Raw genomic sequence first — 21,802 nt, forward strand, 5'->3', positions numbered from 1 at the left:
AGAGAATCGGTGATCAAAAAATAGAGGTAAAACCCTTGTGTGGTCTTATTCATTTGCTTCCCCTTCATTCCAGTTCTCTGACCTACTTTGCCAGCAATGATTTATTTTCCACACCTGGAGATCACAAAACCCTGGTGTGAAGTCCAGTCTGCAGTTAACCGTGAGTATAGAAGCTCCCCATCCACTAGGTGATAAAGTTTTCTCCAGTTTGGGCATCACTTACATCACCAATGAGGTGGCAGATTTCAAGGGCTAGGAAAAATAAAGTGTCTATCTTCGTTTTGCTTCACATCAGATAAAGACAGAAGTCACACACATACTATGTTAACATATCAGGAGAGTGCTGAGGTACCAGTAACCAGCAAGTTCCTTTTTTACTTGAAACCTAGTGTATGTTCTCATACCTAAAATTTCTCCAGTTCTTTAAAGTACCTTTAGTGAATTACCACTGTATTAGCATTGCTATCTCTTGGTATGCACACATCCATCATGGCAAATCCATACTCACACATCTTTACAGCTCTGCAATCTGCATTTGAAAGAAGAGAGTCAGCTCTTTCAGAAGGATGGAAGAAACCATAAAGCAAGGAGGTTTCTGTCATGTCAGTAACCCAATATTTTGAAATTCCGGGTTTGCAATGCACAGCCTTCCACCTAACAGTGAAATTGGAGCTGGCCATCAATCATAAGCTGAAATTTCTTTAATCATATTTCATACAGATCATGTGTGACTTAAGGACAAGAAGCAGGTCTTGTCCATTGTGTACCCACGGCACTAAGATCAGTGTTTAAAACATAGAAGGGCATTAATAATTATTGTGGAATTGAATGGAATTTGCTGATAGCACCAAAAATTATTTTTCAACTTGGATAATTTAGAATACCTTCACATTCTCTTGTTATACTTTAGCTAGCCAGTAGAATTTTACTTAGGAGACAGTGAATAAATTATACTGAAACTTTCTTCCAAGTGGAATTGAATTTACTTCACAAAATCATTATTTTTTAATCTGAGCATTCTACAAAGGGTGATCCTAATGAGAAGGAAAAAAATACCACAGCATCCCTGAATATAGATCCAACACTCAAGTCAGCTAATGAAATAGGACCCCATAGAGATTGATGCTGTGACTGAAGAATACAATAATTTGTTTCTTTCTTAGAAAGTAGAAAATCTAATTACCTTCAAGTTTCTCACATTTGAGCCATACTACAAATGAGTTGTGTCCAGGTACAGAAAAACCAACAATATTTTATTCATAACCTTATTTTTTTAGTTTTTGAACTACAAATTCTGGTTCTAGAGTTGTTTAAAAGATCATGGGTTTTATAGATGCTCATATGTAAATTAATCTGTTGTTTGCTTACTTTTTTTTTCTTTTTTTTCTCTTTTTTTTTTCTTTTTTTTTTCTTTTTGCTTGGCCATTGAATGGTTCTCCTCATAAATACAGAACAGGTCATTACATGAAAAATATAAGATCTTGCATTTTTTTTATCTCGTTCTCTCTTAAAAATCTATTTCTAATATTGCATTCCCCATTGGACTACTTGATAAGGGCATGAGGAAAAAAAAGGAAAGGGGGAAAAAAAGAAAGACAAAATAGACTGGATCTCACCACTAGAATTCACCATAAAAATCTCAAAGTGTAACAGAATTCTTACAAAATTTCCTAGGCCAGTTCTTTAGGGACTTGAAATGTCCTATGAAAAATATGGCAACCAGGGTAGGCAGGGATGAAATGTGGGAAAATAGTAAATAAGTGCAGCAAAAACAGGTTCTGAGGAATACACATAATTTTGTCTGCTTTAGATCACAATAGAATTTTTAATAAATAAATTTCTTTTCTTTTTTGTTTTTTTTGTAAAGACACTTTTTTGAAACAGTAGATTTAGCCCAGTCATTTGTGTCATTTTTAATAAACTGTCTTTTTTTTATTGTTTGTTTTCTGTAACTCTGTAAATGTTTTAGATTTGAGTCTCTTGTACATTGTCTTTAGAGTTCATTCGGATCAATAACGGTTCATGCACTGAACTGTGTATTGAATTTATTGTGTTAACTGTTGTTGTGTGGTTGAAGGGAGATTTGTAAGAGTTATAGTGATTTAGGTGCTCATGCTCAATAGCAGGCATGGGCAGGTGGCTTTCCATGGGTGTGTCTCCTGTAATCTCATCATCCACATTAATGATTTCAACAGTTCTTGTAGGGGCGTGATGGTTTTGCCGATGGTGCTGCTTCCTCATCTTGTAGAAAATGACCAGCATCACTGCAGCCATGAGTGTGATGGCCACAAAACAGCCAATGATGATTTTGGTGGTCTTCATGACCTCATCAATTCCTGGGATCCCACTGTTTATATCGGTCACTGGGATGGTGAATGTTTTTTCTGTTGACCTTGTGCTCTGTGGCGTGAGAGAGGTGGTCACGTTGGTGGTCTCCCAGTCGATCACTGGAGTGGGGCCCACGTTGTTATCTGTGGTCCGTGCCTCATCCTGAGAAGGTTCCATAGTCTCTACTGTGACGGTTGAAAAGTAAGAGAAGGGAGTAGTGGTTGCTGCAGTAACATTCAAGGTGGCTGAAGCAGTGGTATTTCCAACGGAATTACTCACCATACATGTGTACATGCCTGTATCTTGTACGGTTACATTCGTGAAATTTAACGTGCCGTCACTGAGCACAGCTATCCTCACTTTGTATGCCCCATGTGTCATGACCGTTCCATTTGGAGTAATCCATGATACAGAGGTCAGGGACGTGGAGGCCCGACATTTCAACTCAGCTGCCATGCCCTCAGTGACATTGAGGTCAGCTGGGGGCTCCACAATCACAGGAGCATAGCATGTGAAATAATTCTGGTCAAGCTCCCCGATGTACCTCCCCTTCAGATTGGGAGGGGTGTTACATCGAGCACAACAAGCTGTGTTGGAGGGGGCCATGTCTTTTATCCACCAGCTGAGCCAAAGTATGTCACAGTTACAGTTCCAAGGGTTGTGATGTAAGTGTATCCGCTCTAGATGATGCAAGGGTGTGAAGAGGTCATGAGGCAGTAATGTTAGATTGTTGTGTGCCAAGTTTATCTCCACTAGTGACTGAAGGTTATCAAAGGCATTCCGTTCGATCACTTGAATCTGGGACTGTATCATCCACAGTTTTTGAAGGTGCATCAGTCCCTGGAAAGAGCCAGGCCTGATGGCCGACAAGTGATTCCCAGAAAGATCCAGCTCATCTAGTTTTATGAGAGGTGTAAGGTTAGGGATTTCACGGAGGTTGCACATGGCAAGGTTCAAATATCTCAAGTTGGACAGACCTTCAAAGGCACCTTCTGAGATGTATGAAAGCCTTTTCAATTCCCCTAAGTCTAGTCGGCGCAAAGAGGGGATTCTGTTAAAAGCATAAGAAGGAATGCTTTCAATGGGGTTGTTTCTCAACCAGAGCTCCTTCAGTTTAGACAAATATACAAAAGCTCCATTTGGGATGGTGGTAAGACGATTGTCAAAGAGTTCCAGAGTATTGAGGTTTGCCAGACCATTGAAGGCCCCGATTTCAATTGTTCTAATATGATTCCTACTCAATTGTAGGATTTCCAGGTGCCTCAAGTGCTTGAAGCTATTCACTTTGATGATCTGGATTTGGTTCTCATGGAGGTTCAGCAGTCGAGTGTTGGTGGAGATGCCATCTGGAACCTCACGTAGGTTTTTCCGGACGCAAATCACCTTGCTGAACTGGTTGCTGCAGGAGCAGACAGAAGGGCAGGTTTGAGCCCGCACCAGACCAGCCACCACAAGAAGTTGAAGAGCCAGCAGCACCACAAGCAGGGGGTCGAATAGGGCCCTGTTAAACCTAGGACCTATCATTATCTGCTGTGGATGTAAGGTCATCTTGTTCAACATTCATAATTTATCTGGTGTTGGTCCTTCTGGAGTTCAAATAGTCTGCAATATAAGAGCAAAAAAAAAAAAAAAAAAGAAAAGACAAGAAAAGGAAAAAAAGTATTAGCTCTCCTCCAAATGTCTTTCTGGAGCAATGTCAGTGATGCAGTGTAACAGCTAAAGCCATCATTTCTCAGACTAAGGAAACAACAAATCAAGTATCCCTTGTAGAGTGATGCGGCTCATGTTTATATAGAAAATGTTTCTGTACTGCAAATTAGCAGCCATCCACAGCCCATATCCATCAAATATGCAATCACAGGGAAATGGAAGCATGAGGTAAAACACCTTAATATAGTGTTTACCAACCAATTAGGACTTGAATGCATAAGGACATATGAAATGTACCCCAACAACAGGTTGAATGTCCAAACCAGATTGGAAAAGATCAGAAAACAGGATTTGGGGCTATACCCAACAAACTAAAAACTCCCTTGCAAAATTAGTAATAGTTGAATTTTATTGAGGGCTACTGTTAGGCACCATGGTATACAGACTTACCAACCTATCCAGGAATGGCTACATAATTTTCAGGGCCCTGTACCAAATGAAACTGGGGGATGGTTTGTTCAAAATTATGAAGAATTTCAAATCCATAACAACAGAGCATTAGCCAAGCATGGGCCCTCCAAAGAATGGGGCCCTTTTCAATTGCAAAGGTTGTGTGTCCTGATCCTTTCTGCCTTTACAGCACTCCTCTGAGGGAGAAATTTAATCATAGGGAAAGTAACATGCATGAAGTCACAAGGTTAGTAAGTCCAGAACCAGGGCTCACACACATATCCGATTGGTCCAAGAGCATATGGTCTCAAATACTTTATGCAAGAGCTTCTGGGAGAATGATGGCAAGGCAAAATATTTTTTCCCAATTAATTTCTTTAAAATACTGTTTTGGGCAGGGGTGACCTCATCTGTAAACCCTGGCAACTTGACTTATAGTACCTGTGAAGATATACTGAAACAGCGGTACATGCAAACGTACATAAACTTTTGAAGAGTCTCCTAAACTGAAACTCATTATAAGATAGCTAACTGCTACCTATAGGCAGACATAATACAAATTAAGTCATTCCTATGATATCTAATTTTTAAGTACAGAGAATACCTGAAAATAAAAAAAAATATTTTTTATCTTGGGTCCTTACTCTGACTGATTTTAAGTAGATTTGGGTGAAGGGAAATAAAATAACTCGCTTTCTGCATTTCTTCCAGCACAAGGAGGAATTTTAAAGGATCTTGGGCTACCCAGTGTACGTCCCACTCAGCTGGCTTACTATGAACTGAGCACCCGTGTAATGACTTCTTCCAAATGTCTCATCTCAATAAACAGGGTTTCTTCTATAAACCTCTTGGAAACAAACAAATGACGAAAGTGATGGTGGATCACTACATTCCAATTCAAAACGGCACTGATTTAGTACTTACTATGTGTCACCTTGGACAAGTGACTTATCTTCTTTCCATGACACATTCTCCTCACTTGCAAAATAGGAGTAATGATATTACACACCCCTTGGTGGTGTTGTGAGGATAAAATTGGTTAATGCAGATAAAGGGCTCAGAATAATGCTTCCCACGTTGTAAAAACTCAGTAGTGTTAAATATTATTATTGTTGTTATTGTTATTACTATCGTTACCGTTTTTGTTGTTGCTCTTACAGACATCTTGTCGAGTACTGGGCATATAAAGATGAAGAATATAATCCTTATGCCTGAGGTAGTTATGATTCAACGCATGAGACAGATAGGCAAACAGATGAAGTACAATAATATATGTTCATTGGTATGAGACCAGGCCACATTGGCACAAGGACACTGATACCAGATCAGCTCAATCTGTGCTGGTAAATCAGAGGACTTTCGAAGAAGATCATCTGATCTAGGTTTTATAGAAGTTGACGTAAATAAAAAAAAGAGAAAGAAAAGCATTTTAGGCAACGACCAGCTTGATCCAAGATAAGGACACATAAAAGATGCTCATACATCCAGGGAACAGTGAAAAGTTCCCTGTGGCAGGAGAACGGAGGGCCTGGGAGAGAGACTTCTTTCCTCAGGGCTGTTGCAGCTCTAGACTGATCTTTCACACCATCTAGCACATGATCATCAGCCCCTGGGTCTATTTTCCCCACTAGCCTACAACACCATGAGGACAGAGGCCATGTCTGATGGTTTTTTCTCATCCCACTGCCAACACAGTACCTAGCACACTGTAGGCACTAAATAATGACTGTTGCAAACGCACAGAAACAGTTAATACCTAATTAACAACTCTTTGTGTATGCGTTGGGATAGGTACCAGTATATTAATCACGACTTTCTAATGGTCTGTATTTTCTGATGTTTTGATATGCAGGGCTTTGTTGTTCCAGAGAGACTTCTCCAAGGGCTAGGCAATTTCTAGGGATAGTAAAGGACTTGACCACAAGCCTGCCTTTCATATTCAAACCAATCAACCTGAAGCCTATGCCCCAAACCACCTCATTTATCAGAGTCTCCCAGGGCTCTTATACTTGGGCCACTCTCCCTCTGCCCCAATGATTCCAGAACTAGAATCAGGCACCTAGGGACAGCCCCTAGGTCCCAGAATCCATTGAAATTATTTATACTAGTCAAATGCAAGCCTGCTTCCTCTGCCTTCTCTTGCTTTCTCTCAAAAACCATGATAAAGACTCTTGCTCAGATTTTCCCTTGTTCTTTCTACCCCCTGGTGACCCTGCTGCTTCCTTGTGTGGCCCCTGTGTGGCATGGCATGCCCACTCCTCTTGGGAACTAGGAGTAAAAAATATATCTCTTCAATGACAATTGTCTCCTGATTTGTTTGTCCCAACATACCGAAATAATAATAAAATCTACATTTAAAACAACTAATCACTAAATAGCAGGGCTCTGCTCATCTTATTAATCTTGTTGATGGCTTTACAGGTCTATTCTATTGTCCCATTTATACTGTGACAATGATGTGTTTGATAGGTTTTTCACCCTGAGTTAGAGAAGGAGTTATTTTTTATTGTAAATTTAAACATGACCTTCAAAACCCTTGTAGATTTCCATTTTAAACAGAATCCTACTTAAATTTCCAGCGATCATGGCCACTGAAAATTTTTTATCCATATGATTTGGTATAGTTTTACATACGCTGCACACGTTTTAAGGTAATTGGGCATTAAAAAATAGAACATAAAATCTCTGATACATTAATTGGTGTTTTTAAATTTTTTTTATTTATTTACTTATTTTGAGAGAAACAGAGACAGCACGAGAGGGGGAAGAGCAGCGAGAGAGAAAGAGAGACAGAATCTCAATCAGGCTCAGCACTCAGTGCAGAGTCCAACAAGGGGCTTGAGCCCACGAACCGTGAGATCATGACCTAAGCCAAAACCAAGAATCAGACGCTTAATTGAGCCACTCAGGTGTTCCTAACTGGTGTTTTTAGGTGAGGGTCCCAGGGTCCTGCTCCTCTATTTTACCTCCCACCTCCCACCCTATGACTCTTAGAATCCTCGGGTCTCTGGCAATACAGGTTGAAATAACTTATTGACCAGAAATAGTACAGAAGTGAAGAAGGTAAGCCTTTTGCTTAAGACAAACCATTTGTTAACCTTTTTTTCATTAAAATAAGAAACAGCAAAGGCATCCATGTCCTGTAATCAAGGGAGAAGGCTCTGGTAGACTTCCTAAAGTTAAATGCCTGCTTAAACTTGCAGGACTCTACAATTGAGAAAGTTACTTTACGTCTCTTACTTCACTTTCCCCATCTGTAAAAGGGAGACACCACTGTTATCTACTCCAAAGGTTTTTGTTGGCACTCACATTATTAATGTATATACATGTAAATATATACATATATATGTAAATTAATATATATTAATGTATATATGTATGTAAAGTTACCAGCTCATAATAAGCAATATATAATAAATATTTAAAACATACTGAAAATAAAAATAAAGTGATGGGACACTCAGTTTTTTCCTCTTATATAAATAAGAATAACACTAATATCTATTATTCAAAGTTATGGAAAGGATCAACTATAATGATCAGAAGCATGCTTTCATATGCAAATACAACACCTTTCTCTTAATTGTGGAGTGCATGTGTCTCTCCTTTTCCAATCCCCAGGCTGTTTTATTTTCTACTTCTTGCTTACTTCAAGGTCTTTTTGCTATTGCTATTAATGAGATTTCCTATCAATCAGTCATAAGTAACGATTTATGAATTATAGCTGGTTCAAAGCTAATTTATAACCCATAGAAAATAACGCTTGGTACATGCACTGAATCGAATAAACTGCTATCAACAAAAGGTTTTCTATTTTAAAATCTAAATTACGTTACTTTACATTAAAAGCCATGTTTCAACATCTCTCTCATAAGATGTTTTTATCCCATCAAAAAGAAATCAATTTAAAAGTACGCGCTATCCATTACAATGTCCTCTGACAGCATTTATTTACAAATGGATCTGTTTGGGTTTGGAATTCAATGATAATACTTTTAGCCTTGTCCCAGAGGATATTCTGACTTTGTCAACAGACCTTTCTTCTTTCCCTACCCATGCTGCCGTGCACTGAGACACAGGGGGTGCTTTAGTCAGCACAGTATCATTGCTCAGTTAGCATAAACTGTTTACATATTGGAACTAGTTTGGAAGCCAGGTGAAAGAAAGATGAATTTATTAGCTACAACCAACTTTCCCTCACAGGCACACACTCACAGCCATATGTATCTTTAACAAGCCCCCACCGCAAATGCTGAGAACCAAAACCATTTCCCCACACTCAGCCTGGATACTGAGACCTCCAAACCGTATCTTCCTTCCTACTGACATAAACATGACTTTGCTCTTCCATTATCTTTATTAGCATCTCTATCCTTTATGGGGGGACTTTCTTGTCGAAGCAAATGGTTTCACTGTCCTTCTAGGACAAAGATCCAAAGATCCATAGTTCCATAGATCCATAAGTTCTTTCATGGAAAGCATTTAATAGCAGTGTGCCTCTAAGATTCTTTGAATCTCTTGCCTCACCATTGTTTTCACCCATCCTGGATTGCAGTACCATAATTCTTACTCAGTCCTAATCAACTTCCCACACTGAAAAATTTTCTTGAATCAGACTCCCAATTCCCCATAAATTCTGGTCTATTTTTCACCAGTCTCCTCATAGATACTCCCAAACTCTTGGAAGATAGTGATCTCCCTTAACATAGTAAGCAATAAACTCGCTCTGTCTTTTCAACAGGTTGTGCCAGTAATATTTGGGGAGTCAGCTTTTTTATAGCACTAAGGATTCATTTAACTGTGCTTGAACCTTGCTTTCTCTTTCTTCACATTTGTTGCCTACCCAGCATCCTAATCCCTTACCCTTTCCCTAGAAAATTTTGTGCAGGAAACTTCACTCACTTCTTAGAAAAGTCACAAAACTATATTATCTGTTTTGAGAGACACTGACCCAGGACTGGTAGGTAAAGAGAATTTGGTTTAAGCTAAGGGTAGACAATTTTTTTTCTGTAAAGAGCCAGATAGTAAATATTTTAGGCCTTGCAGGCTATATGGTCTCCTCTTGCAACTACTCTACTCTGCCATTAAAGCCTGAAAGTAGTTATAGAGAAAAGGGGAATGAATGGAAATGGGTGTGTTCTGATTAAACTCTTTATGAGCACTGACATTTGAATTTTGTATCATTTTCACATATGTCAAAATATTATTCTTAACACTTTTTCTACCTATGTAAAAATTCAAAAACATTCTTAGCTCCCAGGGCTAACTTTTGGACTATAGTTTATCTAAACAAATGTTGGTTGTACGATTTCTGTTGCCAGAGACGCGTTAGGTCTGGACAGGTGACACAATTTGGCCAATGAGATGTAAGATGAAGTCAGCTGAGGGGGTTCTGGGAATTTTTTTTCTCCCACTACTAAGAAGAAATATATAGGGAAGAAATAGTTCTTCATTCTGTTTTTGGATATTGTTGTGAGTACAAGATGCCTAGAGTTGCTGAAGCCATCTTGTGGCCAAGAAACGAGGAAGCCTGAGGACAAAGCTGTTATGCCAAGGAAGAAAAATGGAAAGAGGGGAAGAATTTATATTCTTGATATTTGTGATGGGCAGCTGAACTAATGAATCCTGTTACTATCTTTCCTCTGTATTTTCTTATTATATAAAATAATCAATTTCTCACAGTATAAACTGTTAACTTTTTTTCTGGTTACTTACCGCCAAACCTATCTTGATACTTACATATTCATTTTCCTTTCTCCTCCCCTCTCTCCCCCTGCCTCTCTCTCCCTCTCTTTTTCTCTCGATATCTCTCCTTTCTGAAACCAATAGCAAAGAAAAGACAAGTGAAAAATTCTGATTTCTTATAAATCATTCATTATAAATTTGAGACCTACCAAAGGAAACAAAGTAAGCTGAGGTAACAAGATTTGCTTATCAGAAAGGAGGTGAGGCTCATCCCTATCATGCTAAGAAGGCATTCTATTGCCATCATTTCTCTGGATAACTCTAAATTTTATTATTATTATTATTATTATTATTATTATTTTATTTATTTATTTTGAGAGAGCGAGCAGGGGAGGGGCAGAGAGGGAGGAGAGAGAGAGAATCCCAAGCAGGCTCCATGGTGTCAGAGCAGAGCCCGATGTGGGGCTGGAACCCACAAACCATGAGATCGTGACCTGAGCCAAAACCAAGAGTCAGATGCTTAACCAACTGAGCCAGCCAGGCACCCCCAAATAACTCTAAATTTTAAAGAGTGCTTGGGGCGCCTGGGTGGCGCAGTCGGTTAAGCGTCCGACTTCAGCCAGGTCACGATCTCGCGGTCCGTGAGTTCGAGCCCCGCGTCAGGCTCTGGGCTGATGGCTCAGAGCCTGGAGCCTGTTTCCGATTCTGTGTCTCCCTCTCTCTCTGCCCCTCCCCCGTTCATGCTCTGTCTCTCTCTGTCCCAAAAATAAATTTAAAAAAAAGTTGAAAAAAAATTAAAAAAAAATAAAGAGTGCTAGAATACATTGGAGAAGGAAAAACAACACCTTAAATAATACCACTGTCAAAAGTAGCTATCTCTCCCAAGTGAAAATTATTTTATAAATATTTTCTAATTAGTTCATTACTTCCCATCTGTAACCCAGCTTTCCAAATCTGTTGAGTTTTCTCTACTCCTATACAGGAGCATGTGGCTCTGCAGATTTTCAGGGAGAAGAAAATTTTTGTAACTATGCCTAAGGCTGACCCTCTAGGCAAATGTAACGGAAATGATACAACATTTAAATGGCTGTAACCCAGGGACTCAACCTGTCAAGTCAACAGGAGGTTCTTTCTCTGAACACACTGACCTGGCAATGTTTCTGGAAAATTGTAAGAAACTGAGATTGAAAAGGAAGAAGAAGATGATGATGATGATGATGATGATACCTGGGTCTACACTGCCATTTTTCTAGAAGACTTATCTGGTTTATAGTAAAAGAATACATATATTTGGTGTTTAGAGGTGACAGCATGACAAAATTATTAGATGGGAAGAAACAGTGAGTAGAGAGAACTATGTATTTAAAAAAGCAAATAAAAAAAATGAAAACTAAAAGCTTGTGGCCAACATGTTGCTATCATTTGGACAGTATAATCAGGATTATCAGAATGAAATTGGCCAGGCCTTCTAGAACGTTATAATCTTGTTGATGCTATAATACAAATGTATAGATACATTAAAAAAAAATAAAAAGTGTACCTGTATGTATTTTAGGTACTAATACAATTCAACAAATTCAGTATTTAAGTGTCATAAAGCATTGTCAGAAGTCATAGATAATCAGAGAAAGTTTTAAGAAGAGGATTTGTGACTTTATGTAAGTCTTTAACATATATAAACTTGCATTGAGGCAGGGTGGTTGTGGAAGAGGTAAGAGATTACTTGTGAAAACAGAGGAGTAGGAGCATGAAATGAAAGGAAACTGACTTGCTAGAAGGAGAGGGCTTATGCTACAGACAAGTCTGGTAGAAGTTTGGATTCATTTCAATAAAGAGATTTAGGAAGAAACTGCCATCCCTTTATGTGGGAAAGGGTTTGATGAGAGAGCAGTGTTTTAGAACGATCTGTCCTTGTGTGTAAAAGAAATTGGAGAGAGGAATAGTTGATAGAAAAGTCCTATGACTTTAATAATCGACATCCCTAGCATTACTCTAAAACTGAATGAAACTGATCTTCAATCTTCCATCTGATGATCTGACTACTGAGATACATACAGGTTGAAATTAATCAGCCCTAGTTGAAATCCAGAGTCTGAAATACTAATGAGGGCAAAATTAGCTTCTGTATGTGGTCAGGTTAAAAAATAACATTGTACACAGTTAACAAGATATCATTTTGGAAACTCTGATGTGCACAAGAGAAGCATCTCTGACCTCTGGTGCTGCTCATGTCTACTCTGTAAATTGTACACAAAGGACTACTAAACACACATTCAATTTTGGTTCCCTAATGACACATTACACTTTCCAACTTGAAACAATGCTGAAGTACAGAAAGACCCAGAGACTTATATTAGCAAAACCTAGAGGAACAAAAAAACAGATCAAGAATGAAATGAGGAGGGTTGGAGGGTTGGCTTAGTACTACTGACTATTTGATTTATGGCAAACTGTCTCCCTCTGAGTTGCACCTTTCTGAGTGGGAGTGACAGTAAACATTACTAAATCGACACTGAGAGGATTACATGAATTAAAATGCCATAGCATATACTAAAAACAAATCCCCAAACTTACCTTTCACCTCCAAACAATGCCACTGCCACACACCCAGTGGCTCAATGCAAAAATGTAAGAATCTTCCTTGACTTTTTAAAAAAAAATTATTTCTAACCTGCCCAACACTATTCATCTGACTCTATTACTAAAATACAACTGGATCCATCTACTTTTCCTCCTTGTACCTCTCTAGGTCAAATCATCTCCATTTCTAACTTGAGCCACTAAAATACCCTCTTACCAGTTTCTCTATTTTTGCAATTTCCTCACTACAATTAATGCTACAGACAGCATTTAAAATGAATTTTTAAAATTCTTCAGTTGAAATGCTATTAGCTCCGTATCTTTTTAGAGCAAAATTGCAAACTGTTTTGGTCCCCAAATCATGATGTTCTGGTACCTGCCTGCATCTCATACCTTTCAACTTTTCTGCATCTCCTTTCTCTCTTCCATTGTTCCTCAAATGCTCCAAGCTTGTTCCTCCCTCAGGACCTTTGCAGTAGGGTCCCTGCTGCTTGCAACACATGTCCTTTGTTTTTTGCATGGTTGGTTTTCCTTGTCCTTAAGAACATCCCTTAAAGTTTTCCTTCTCAGAAGTGTTTTCTTGACCACCAGCCTAGAGAAGCACCTCCGTCAAAGTTAATCACGTCACCATATTTAATTTCCATTATAATACTTCTCATTGATATTTTTCTCATATACTTAGATGCTTATTTTCTTACTGCTTGTCTCGTCTGAGTGGAATGTTAAGTTCCATGGAACAGAGACTTCTCTGTCCTATTCAGTGGTTTCCACTTGGAATAATGTGCATCAAGTATTTGTTAAGTGTATGAATGAATGAAGAAATGAATGATCTGGTGTTTAAGTACACAGAAGCAGCCTGTAGATAGTTAAGGCTACAAATTCATTGAGAATCTAAATGATGTCACATTCACTAATTGATCCCTAGCATCTAGTAGAACCCAACTCACATAGTAGGAATTTCATCAATTTCTGAAATGATGCCTGTCTCGTTTTCAATGATTTTCAAAGAAGTTCTTCCTACAAAGAAAAGCTAGGGAGCACAATGCAATATAAAAGCCATTGCATTGTTTCCTCACTCTCTTTTTTATGTTTGTTTTTGTTTGTTTTTTTGCAGGGGAAGGCTTCCCTATTTCTTCATTTATCTATTCTTGTCAAAGCAGCCCTGTTTAAGTTTGGCCAAACAATGCCCTCTGCTGTATGTGCCTAAAATAACATGATTGCCTTGAAAATTCTAATGTAGGTAATGTGTAAGTTGATTTCCTGGTATGCTTCTTCACATATCACCTACATGTACTTCAGAAGTAGGGAGTTTTGACTCATTTTCCAGGTCACTCCATTGGATGAGACCACTTAGAGCAGAGAACAAGAATTTGTATGGCAGAAAGTCAAGTAATCTTCAAATCTCCTTCAAAATGGAAGAGCTTCTTGATCACCACATTTCTGCTTCTAGAACTCATTTGAATCGTTAATTAGAAAATCCATGGGTGAAAAAGATCTCTTAATTCTTCTGTTACAATCCAAAGGAGGATTCCTTTGGATTCTAAAGATGGAATAGGCAAGGGATTAGGGTAGGCGGTCACAGCTCCAACTTCGTCTTAGCTACAAAAAGTCAAATCTACTTCATGTTAGAAAAGCAGAACTAGAAATAGAGCCAATGACTTGGCAAGACTAAAAATAAAATTAATTTGTTTTTTCCTGCTTGTGTAGTCTCACATGATGCAAGAGGGATAAACATACCTGGCATGAAGTTTCTGGCTGTTTATGAATCCTTTTGATCATATTCACTTCTTGACATTTATTATTTATGAAGAAATGAAATATAGATGGCTGACTTGTTTCTCAAATTAAAGGGTGGGATTTGAGGTGTTCAGGGATATGTTTGTATTTTTATGATAGATGTTTGCTCTGTTGGTTTTGTGAAATGCATAACCAAAGAAAAAAGCTTAAAACCTCAAGATCCATATACTGCTTGATATTTCACTCTTCAGGAAATGAAATCAGACCATTCCAATTATCAGAAATGTGCCTGCTTATCCCAATGCCTGCACTCTCCTTTGCACTAATATTTTTAAGTCTGGAGCCTATCAATGTATGAAAACCTCACTTCTTTCCTTTTCCTTTAGTTCTTTCTCTTTTCTTAGGTTTAGGGGACAAGAAATGATCAATACATGTTATTCTTTATCTCCAAAACTGGCCTTTTCTTCTCATACTTTTCCTGGGGCTGATCTACACAGTAACACTTTTACAGATTTAGTGTAAGAAGCCACAGGAACCTTGGCAATCACAGTTCAAGAAAACATAACCCACCCATAGTTCCCATTTGCTTAGAGAATAAAACCTAAATCCCTTACTGCCTCTACCCACTAGATGCCAGTAGCACCCCCAGTTGTAATGATCTAGCATCTCCAGACATTGCCAAATGTCCCCTGGAGGGTAAATTTGCCCTCTTGTAAACTACTGCCTTAGTGTGACCCGTAAGACACTCCATGATGCTGCGCCATACTGCTTTCCCAGTCTTATCTCCTACTGTTCTCCATAATACAGTCTAGGCTGCAGTCTGTTCCTGATTCTAAAAATATGCCTCCTACTTTTCCTCTTCAGAGCCTTGCTCCTGTTTTTCCCATGGCCAGGAATGTCCTACTCTGGGTTTTCTTTCAAAATTGTACCCAATTTCAGAGCCAATTTTACAATGATCATTTCTATTTGACCTTCATTGGTCTTACTGGCTGGTAGCAATCTATCTTTCCAGAAGTGTCTGTAATGTTAAGACTATGACATTTATCAAATCTGTGTTTCAATCTAAATGTTTGGGTATGTATTCAACTTATTTATCATAAACTTCTTAAAGACAGAAACTAGATGATGTTTAGGAACGCAGAAAATATTTGTTGAATTGCATTACTGAATGTAGCCCACATTTTAATTCATAGTCAGGAGCCAGGATGATAAGCTAATTTTATAACAACAAATAACAAATCAAGGTCCACTGACAACACCTGTATGAGAACAAAAAAATAAGTAAATAAAATGGTATATAACTTAGTATAAAAGATAAAGAGGGATAGGGGTTCAATAATTACTCCTTGTCCCCCCATACACATAAAAATGTATAAATAAATTAACATTGAGAAAAAAGGATTACCCCAAATCAGCCTGTAAATGGGTGATTGAAAACAACATATTAGCTAAAGATTTCTCTTTAACAGCAATAAGCTGTATGTATCCTAAATATTACATCCAGAGTACATACCACAGTGTATATACTATAATTATCTATCTACCTACCTACCTACCTACCTACCTATATATCTATAGATGCATGTACTAAATGAAAGAAGTAAAGACAGAGCAAAAGAGAGAGACAAAGAAAGAATGAAAGAACAAATGAAAGAAAGAGAAAGAAGCCCAAGAAAAGGTTAGTACTTATCAACTACTTACATAGCTAAATGAAGGCTAATGGAAGATGAGATTTGAAAAAAAAAATCAGAGATAAAAATGTGTGCTGTATCTATCCATCTGTGAAACTGCCTAGAGGTTGGATACTCTGATTTATATACTCTATTATTGTGAAGATACATGAGTTACTATATAAAGAAAGATTTAGAACAGTGCCTGGTACACAGCCAATACTGTATGAACATTTGTTGTATTATTGTTATTGTTATTTGTCTAGTCCTGGTGACAGCTGAAGTCCAATTATGGAGAATGATTGATATATCAGGCAATTATAATCTGATGCTAAAGCAATTTGAATTATACAATTAACTTTTTTTTAGTTTGATTTCTCATCAACCACCTTATTTAATTATAATGTTTTTCCATGAAAATGCATAGTTCAATCCAAGTGTTCCTAAGAAGCTCACAAATGGACTTCAAACCATTTATGAATCTCTTTAAATTATATGCAAATTTGTGTATAAATGTGGAAACTGTATATTTTTATAGGAAGATTATTCATTGGTTTTATCATCATATTCTCAAAGAGATTTATGACTCCAAAAAAGTTTAAGTTCTACATAAAAAGATTTGACAGACTGAACTACTTGAAGTGTCTGTTATAGTTTTAGCTATAATTTAACAAATTGGCACTCTGCTCTCTATATTCATTTCTTATGTGTTTATAAGTGTGACTACAACTTTCTCATGAAGAGCTACCAAAACCAAATTTCTGGGAGTATAAAACTAAGGACCAGTCCCACATGTTGAGAAATTCTTCAAGACCAATATCCATTGGGAAAGGTCTTGGAATGCAGTCTTCTCTGGTGACAATGATCCTTACCACATACATTAACACTGGTATTCAGGTGAAATTTTCACTCCATATGAGTTTTAAAGGAATTTGTGTTAATGTAAGAATCAGGATGCTACATGATGAAATGGGGACTTCTCTGATCCAGAACTGTCCTTCATCTGGCCATAGGTTATTTCTCAAAGGAAAATGCACTGAGGAGATATAACTAAATTTTTAATGTTTATCATCTCTTAGAATATTTGGGGTAATTCTGACTGATGCCAAAAGAGGAAATATCACGCTTATTAATATTAGTGAAGATCAACTGTAAAAAAAATTAATATTCCATTACAACTAATACATCCAAACCTCCAACAAGAATCCCGCTCCCACATACACACAAAATCTATTTCTGAATGAGGTTAAACTGCAGAAATTGAACAATGTTTTAGACTCTCAGGATGCACAACAGGATGATGCTAGGCTTTCAGTTTGAAAAAGGGAATAAAAAGAAAGCAGAAAAAAGAGGCTCAACATTTTAAATTATGTTTATTTGAAGTATGGAAAAGTATTTTCTTCCTCATGACATTCTTCTATCAGTCCACAGAAACTAATAATTATTCTTTTATATCTTTTTATCTACATTAATATTTAAATATTTTTACATCTAGGTTAATGACAGGGCAAGTAACTACAGAAACTTTTGAAAACCTAACAAGTCCATCTTAAACATAAGCCCTTGGCAAGGCAGGTAGAGAAGGATTTGATTTCAGAAAGATGGTAATGCAGTTAATGACCTTGCTTCCCATGCTTCCTTTGGATTGATGACTAGCTAGGAGGAGTTGATAGCCATTAACCCTCAACCACTCATTAATCCTTAGGAAATGCCCTGTGCAAGGTCATCATTGCCTTCATAGGTTGAAAACAAACAAACCAACAATAGCATCCAAAAGGCATATAGATTTTTGTAATGAGTAATGCAATTTAAATTACCATCCAAGGGAATCTGCAGAGAATAACTACCACATATAGAGAGCCATTCTGATTTTAAAATCATCTTCCAATGTTTTATCATGTACTTTCTTCCCTGTTTATTATTAAACAGTACAAAACCCAAATTTCCTAGACAGTCACCAAACATATACACACACATATATATCTCCCCAGCCAAAATGCTAATGGTGTTTCGGATTCATTTCATAGTAGGATCTGGGAAAGAGAATCTTAAAGTCATTTCAGTGCTAACAATACAGAATTCCAAGTATGTTCACCAACACTACCTGACCTTTACCTGTGAGAGAACCCCTTCCACTCAGTAACTCCCCATCACTGATCATTTGAAACACTGTGCTGAGACAAGCCTCACACAAACAACAAAGTCATGAACCAATGCCAAAGTGTTATACTGAGTGAGTATATAGGTGGTTATGTGGATAATTAGAAGTAGTCTGGTGTTCAGAGGGACCCAGTAAGGTTTGGACAGTCAATGAAGGCTATGAGGACACGGATTTTAGTAGATGTGGATTTGGATAAGTACAGTTCTCAGCTGTTGACACTCAGGACAAATGTCTCCCATTGTTCATCAGGTATCTCACAGTATAGTGGGACTCATAAGAAGTAATAAAAAGGGATTTTAATACAGCAGAAAGTGCTAGAGAAAAAGGCACAGTGTGTTTAAGGAGGACACAATAACAGATGGAAGAAGAAAGAGAGAGAGAAGGGAGAGAGTTTGTTGGAGAAGAGGCATGTGGTTGGTGGGAAATGTGTGTAAGCGAACATGAATGTAGGGCAGAGAGGCACAAGATGACTCCTGTGAAGAATCTATACTAAAAACCAGTGGGAGAGAAGGTAGGGTAAGTAAAATAATGCCAGATTGTGAAAAATAGACCAAAGAAATTTAGATTTTGTATGAAGTCATCAGGTGGGTTGTAGGGACTTGGCTTTTCTCCTTGTGTTGGAAGGGAATAATATAATGGGAAGAGTATCTAAGGAAAAGCAAATTTGCATTGTATAGAGCATGGATGGGATACAGTACACTGTATGCTCTGAACACCTACTAAGAAATTATTTCAATAATCAAGGAATAGAAGAATGAGGGCCTGGACTAGGCTCTGCTTTTTCGCTAAAATATAGGCTGACGTGACATTATGACCTTCACATCTCTGCTCAGCAATCTTTACCGAGGCTCCCTTCCTATTTCACCAGCTTCTTTGATTCCTGACCCATGATTGGCTGCTCTGACTTCTGTATATTTCAGACTCCCTGAAACATCAGAGCAAGTCCCATCCATCAAGTCCTGGCTCCTGCTGCAGATCTCAGAGCCCCCACCTTCCAGTTTTCAGCATGACTCAAGACTTTAATAAATTCACCAAAATGACCCACAAAAACCTGATAAGGAAACTCTCTTTAATTGAGTCTGTGTTTATGAGATCTGAGCAAGGGGAGGAAGCAGAGTAGACTCTTTCTGTGATTTCCAGGCAACGTCATTTAATCAGAATGCAGATAGCAGGGATGGCCTTCTAATTGGAACTGCAGTTGGTTTCAAGTAACCTCAACACTGTTAACATTGCATAATGAGGAAACCTTGGTGATGGCATGTCAGATAATGGGAATGACTGTAATCAGTGATTTCTTTGTTTCTCCCTAATGGCCACAAAAGAGGGAATTATATGGCAGATGCAGACATTTGGAAATTGGATTCTTACTTATTTACTTAAGGCAGTCCTCATTTTGTTTGGTGCCGTGTTAAACATAGGTCATGCATATTGGAACCAAGTCCTCTTCTTTGCACATTATCTTATAACAGATTTGCTTTCAGTTACCATGGAACCTTGCAAAATGACGACTCAGTTCCAATATGAACAAGCTTCAGTTAACACAGTTCTGTGCAAAATAAGAACTCCCAATATTATCTGTATTTATTTGCTTACAGTGCATCATTTCCAAAAACATACCAGGGGAAAAAATCAGGAATATACATGAAAAGCAATAAGGAACTGCATCCCCTATGGTATCTTAATGGAATAAGAAAGGGAAGCCAGTGCATGTCCCTATTTAAGTCATTAGTTAACTAGTTTTTCCTTGGTTTGTAATGAAAATTACTTCTTGGTTACTTTTCCTACTATCTTTCTTTATTCTTTAAAGGATGCATCTTAGAAAGAATAATCCAAATGAAAAAACACAAGGGTGACAGATTCTACTATGGATATCAAAGATGCTGGGTGACACTAATGCAAACTTAAACTTTCTCTACCCTTCTGTAAAGTGAAGACAGAATGAATACCTGCTCTTTCCATGACAAAGGAATACTAGAAAGATGAAGTTTAATCAAAAATAAGTGTAACAAAAAGCAAAATCCAAAAAAGTGAGGATAAATTATATCGTTGTCAATCCTACATTCTCCAGTCCCGTATTTTAAGCTCCAACTGCCCTGTGAACAGAAATGGAAGGTGGATAGAGATGTAGGCAAAATTCTAAGATCAGTAGTTGGAAAATTATTGCCCATGGGCAAAATCTGGCTTGACACCTGTTTTTGTCAATAAAGTTTTATTGGAATACTTCCACACCCATTCATGTATGTATTATCTATGGCTGCTTTCACATTAAAGTGCCACACTGTGTCATTGTGATAGAATATAAGGCTCACATAGCCCAAAATACTTACTCACTGACCCTCTACAGAAAAAGTTTGCTGGCCCTGCTTTGCAAGGTCAGCTTTCTAAACTATCTTTCATCTCAGAAATAAGAAAGAGATTCAGTTGTACTCAGTTGGCAATGGTTCCATGTGTCACATAACATATGTGAGGAGTCCTGAGCAAAAGAGGCAGTTCCACAACACAGCGGGGTTGTCCGTGGTACCTGTACTTGCTCGCACTTGCTCGCACTAAGCTTTCCTTGCTCGCGCTAAGTTTTCAGTACTTAGTGCCATACTACAGTCTCTGTGTGTTCACCTAAGTGGCTTCAGGGATTCTCTTATTGAGATTTAAATAAACTAACACAAAATGGAGAAAGGAGCTTAAAAGGATTCTTTCAAAGACAACACTGAATATTCTTAAAATAAAGCAAGTGTAGATAGGCACACCACAGCTAAAAATGGCAGAGCTAAGCTTTTCTCTCCTAGTATGACCTCTTCGAAGTTTTACAACACTTATGTATTAAAGCAATGTTCATTCTGATTAATCTTGTGTATATATGCATGTCCATGTGTGTGGGGTGGTGGGTAACAATTATGTTCTCCAGCAATCATGTCCCATCACACTCTTATCCAAACGGTTTACCCTCTTGGCTTCCCATCAATCTTTTCTCCCCACCCCACCTGACCCCACCAAAGCCTACTGCTGTGCAAAATCAGTGCCTCTTCTGTCCCTGGGATTAAGAATTGTGTTTCCTCATTTCTCTTGGAGAATGACTAAAAAACAGGTCTGTAAGAAAGAAACTTTGTAACTACCCTCTCCTTACTTCTTTTCCCCTCTTCCTGCTAAGTGTCTTCCTCTTACCATTCATGGGAAAGATGAATTAAAATCTGCTGGGCTGAAGCTTTAAAACCCATGAACATAGAACCCAAATTAAAATAATAGACTTGAGGGGCGCCTGGGTGGCGCAGTCGGTTAAGCGTCCGACTTCAGCCAGGTCACGATCTCACGGTCCGTGAGTTCGAGCCCCGCATCGGGCTCTGGGCTGATGGCTCAGAGCCTGGAGCCTGTTTCCCATTCTGTGTCTCCCTCTCTCTCTGCCCCTCCCCCGTTCATGCTCTGTCTCTCTCTGTCCCAAAAATAAATAAACGTTGAAAAAAAAAATCTTTTAAAATAATAGACTTGAGAGTTTTAATTTTAAAAGGAATGCCTGAGACCTAGGTAAAAACTCCATTTTCTCTTTCAC

At 38.1% G+C, this 21,802-nt stretch overlaps 1 protein-coding gene across 1 annotated transcript; it reads right to left on the minus strand.

The window, feature by feature from the left end:
- Positions 1 to 1,965: 1,965 nt before the first annotated feature.
- On the minus strand, positions 1,966 to 3,888 carry LRRC4C (leucine rich repeat containing 4C). Its single transcript, XM_047070126.1, has one exon. It carries the CDS (start codon positions 3,886 to 3,888, stop codon positions 1,966 to 1,968), a length of 1,923 nt encoding a protein of 640 aa, XP_046926082.1.
- Positions 3,889 to 21,802: the final 17,914 nt, after the last annotated feature.

This window comes from Lynx rufus, unplaced genomic scaffold (assembly GCF_022079265.1).
Source record: "Lynx rufus isolate CCGP_SWC_20201006 ecotype Redwood Valley unplaced genomic scaffold, mLynRuf1.p SCAF_9, whole genome shotgun sequence".
NCBI classification, from domain to species: Eukaryota; Metazoa; Chordata; class Mammalia; order Carnivora; family Felidae; genus Lynx; species Lynx rufus.

What these genes read in the sequence shown, in the direction of transcription:
- LRRC4C (XM_047070126.1), bottom strand. Translation starts at nt 3,888, where the DNA reads ATGTTGAACAAGATGACCTTACATCCACAGCAGATAATGATAGGTCCT.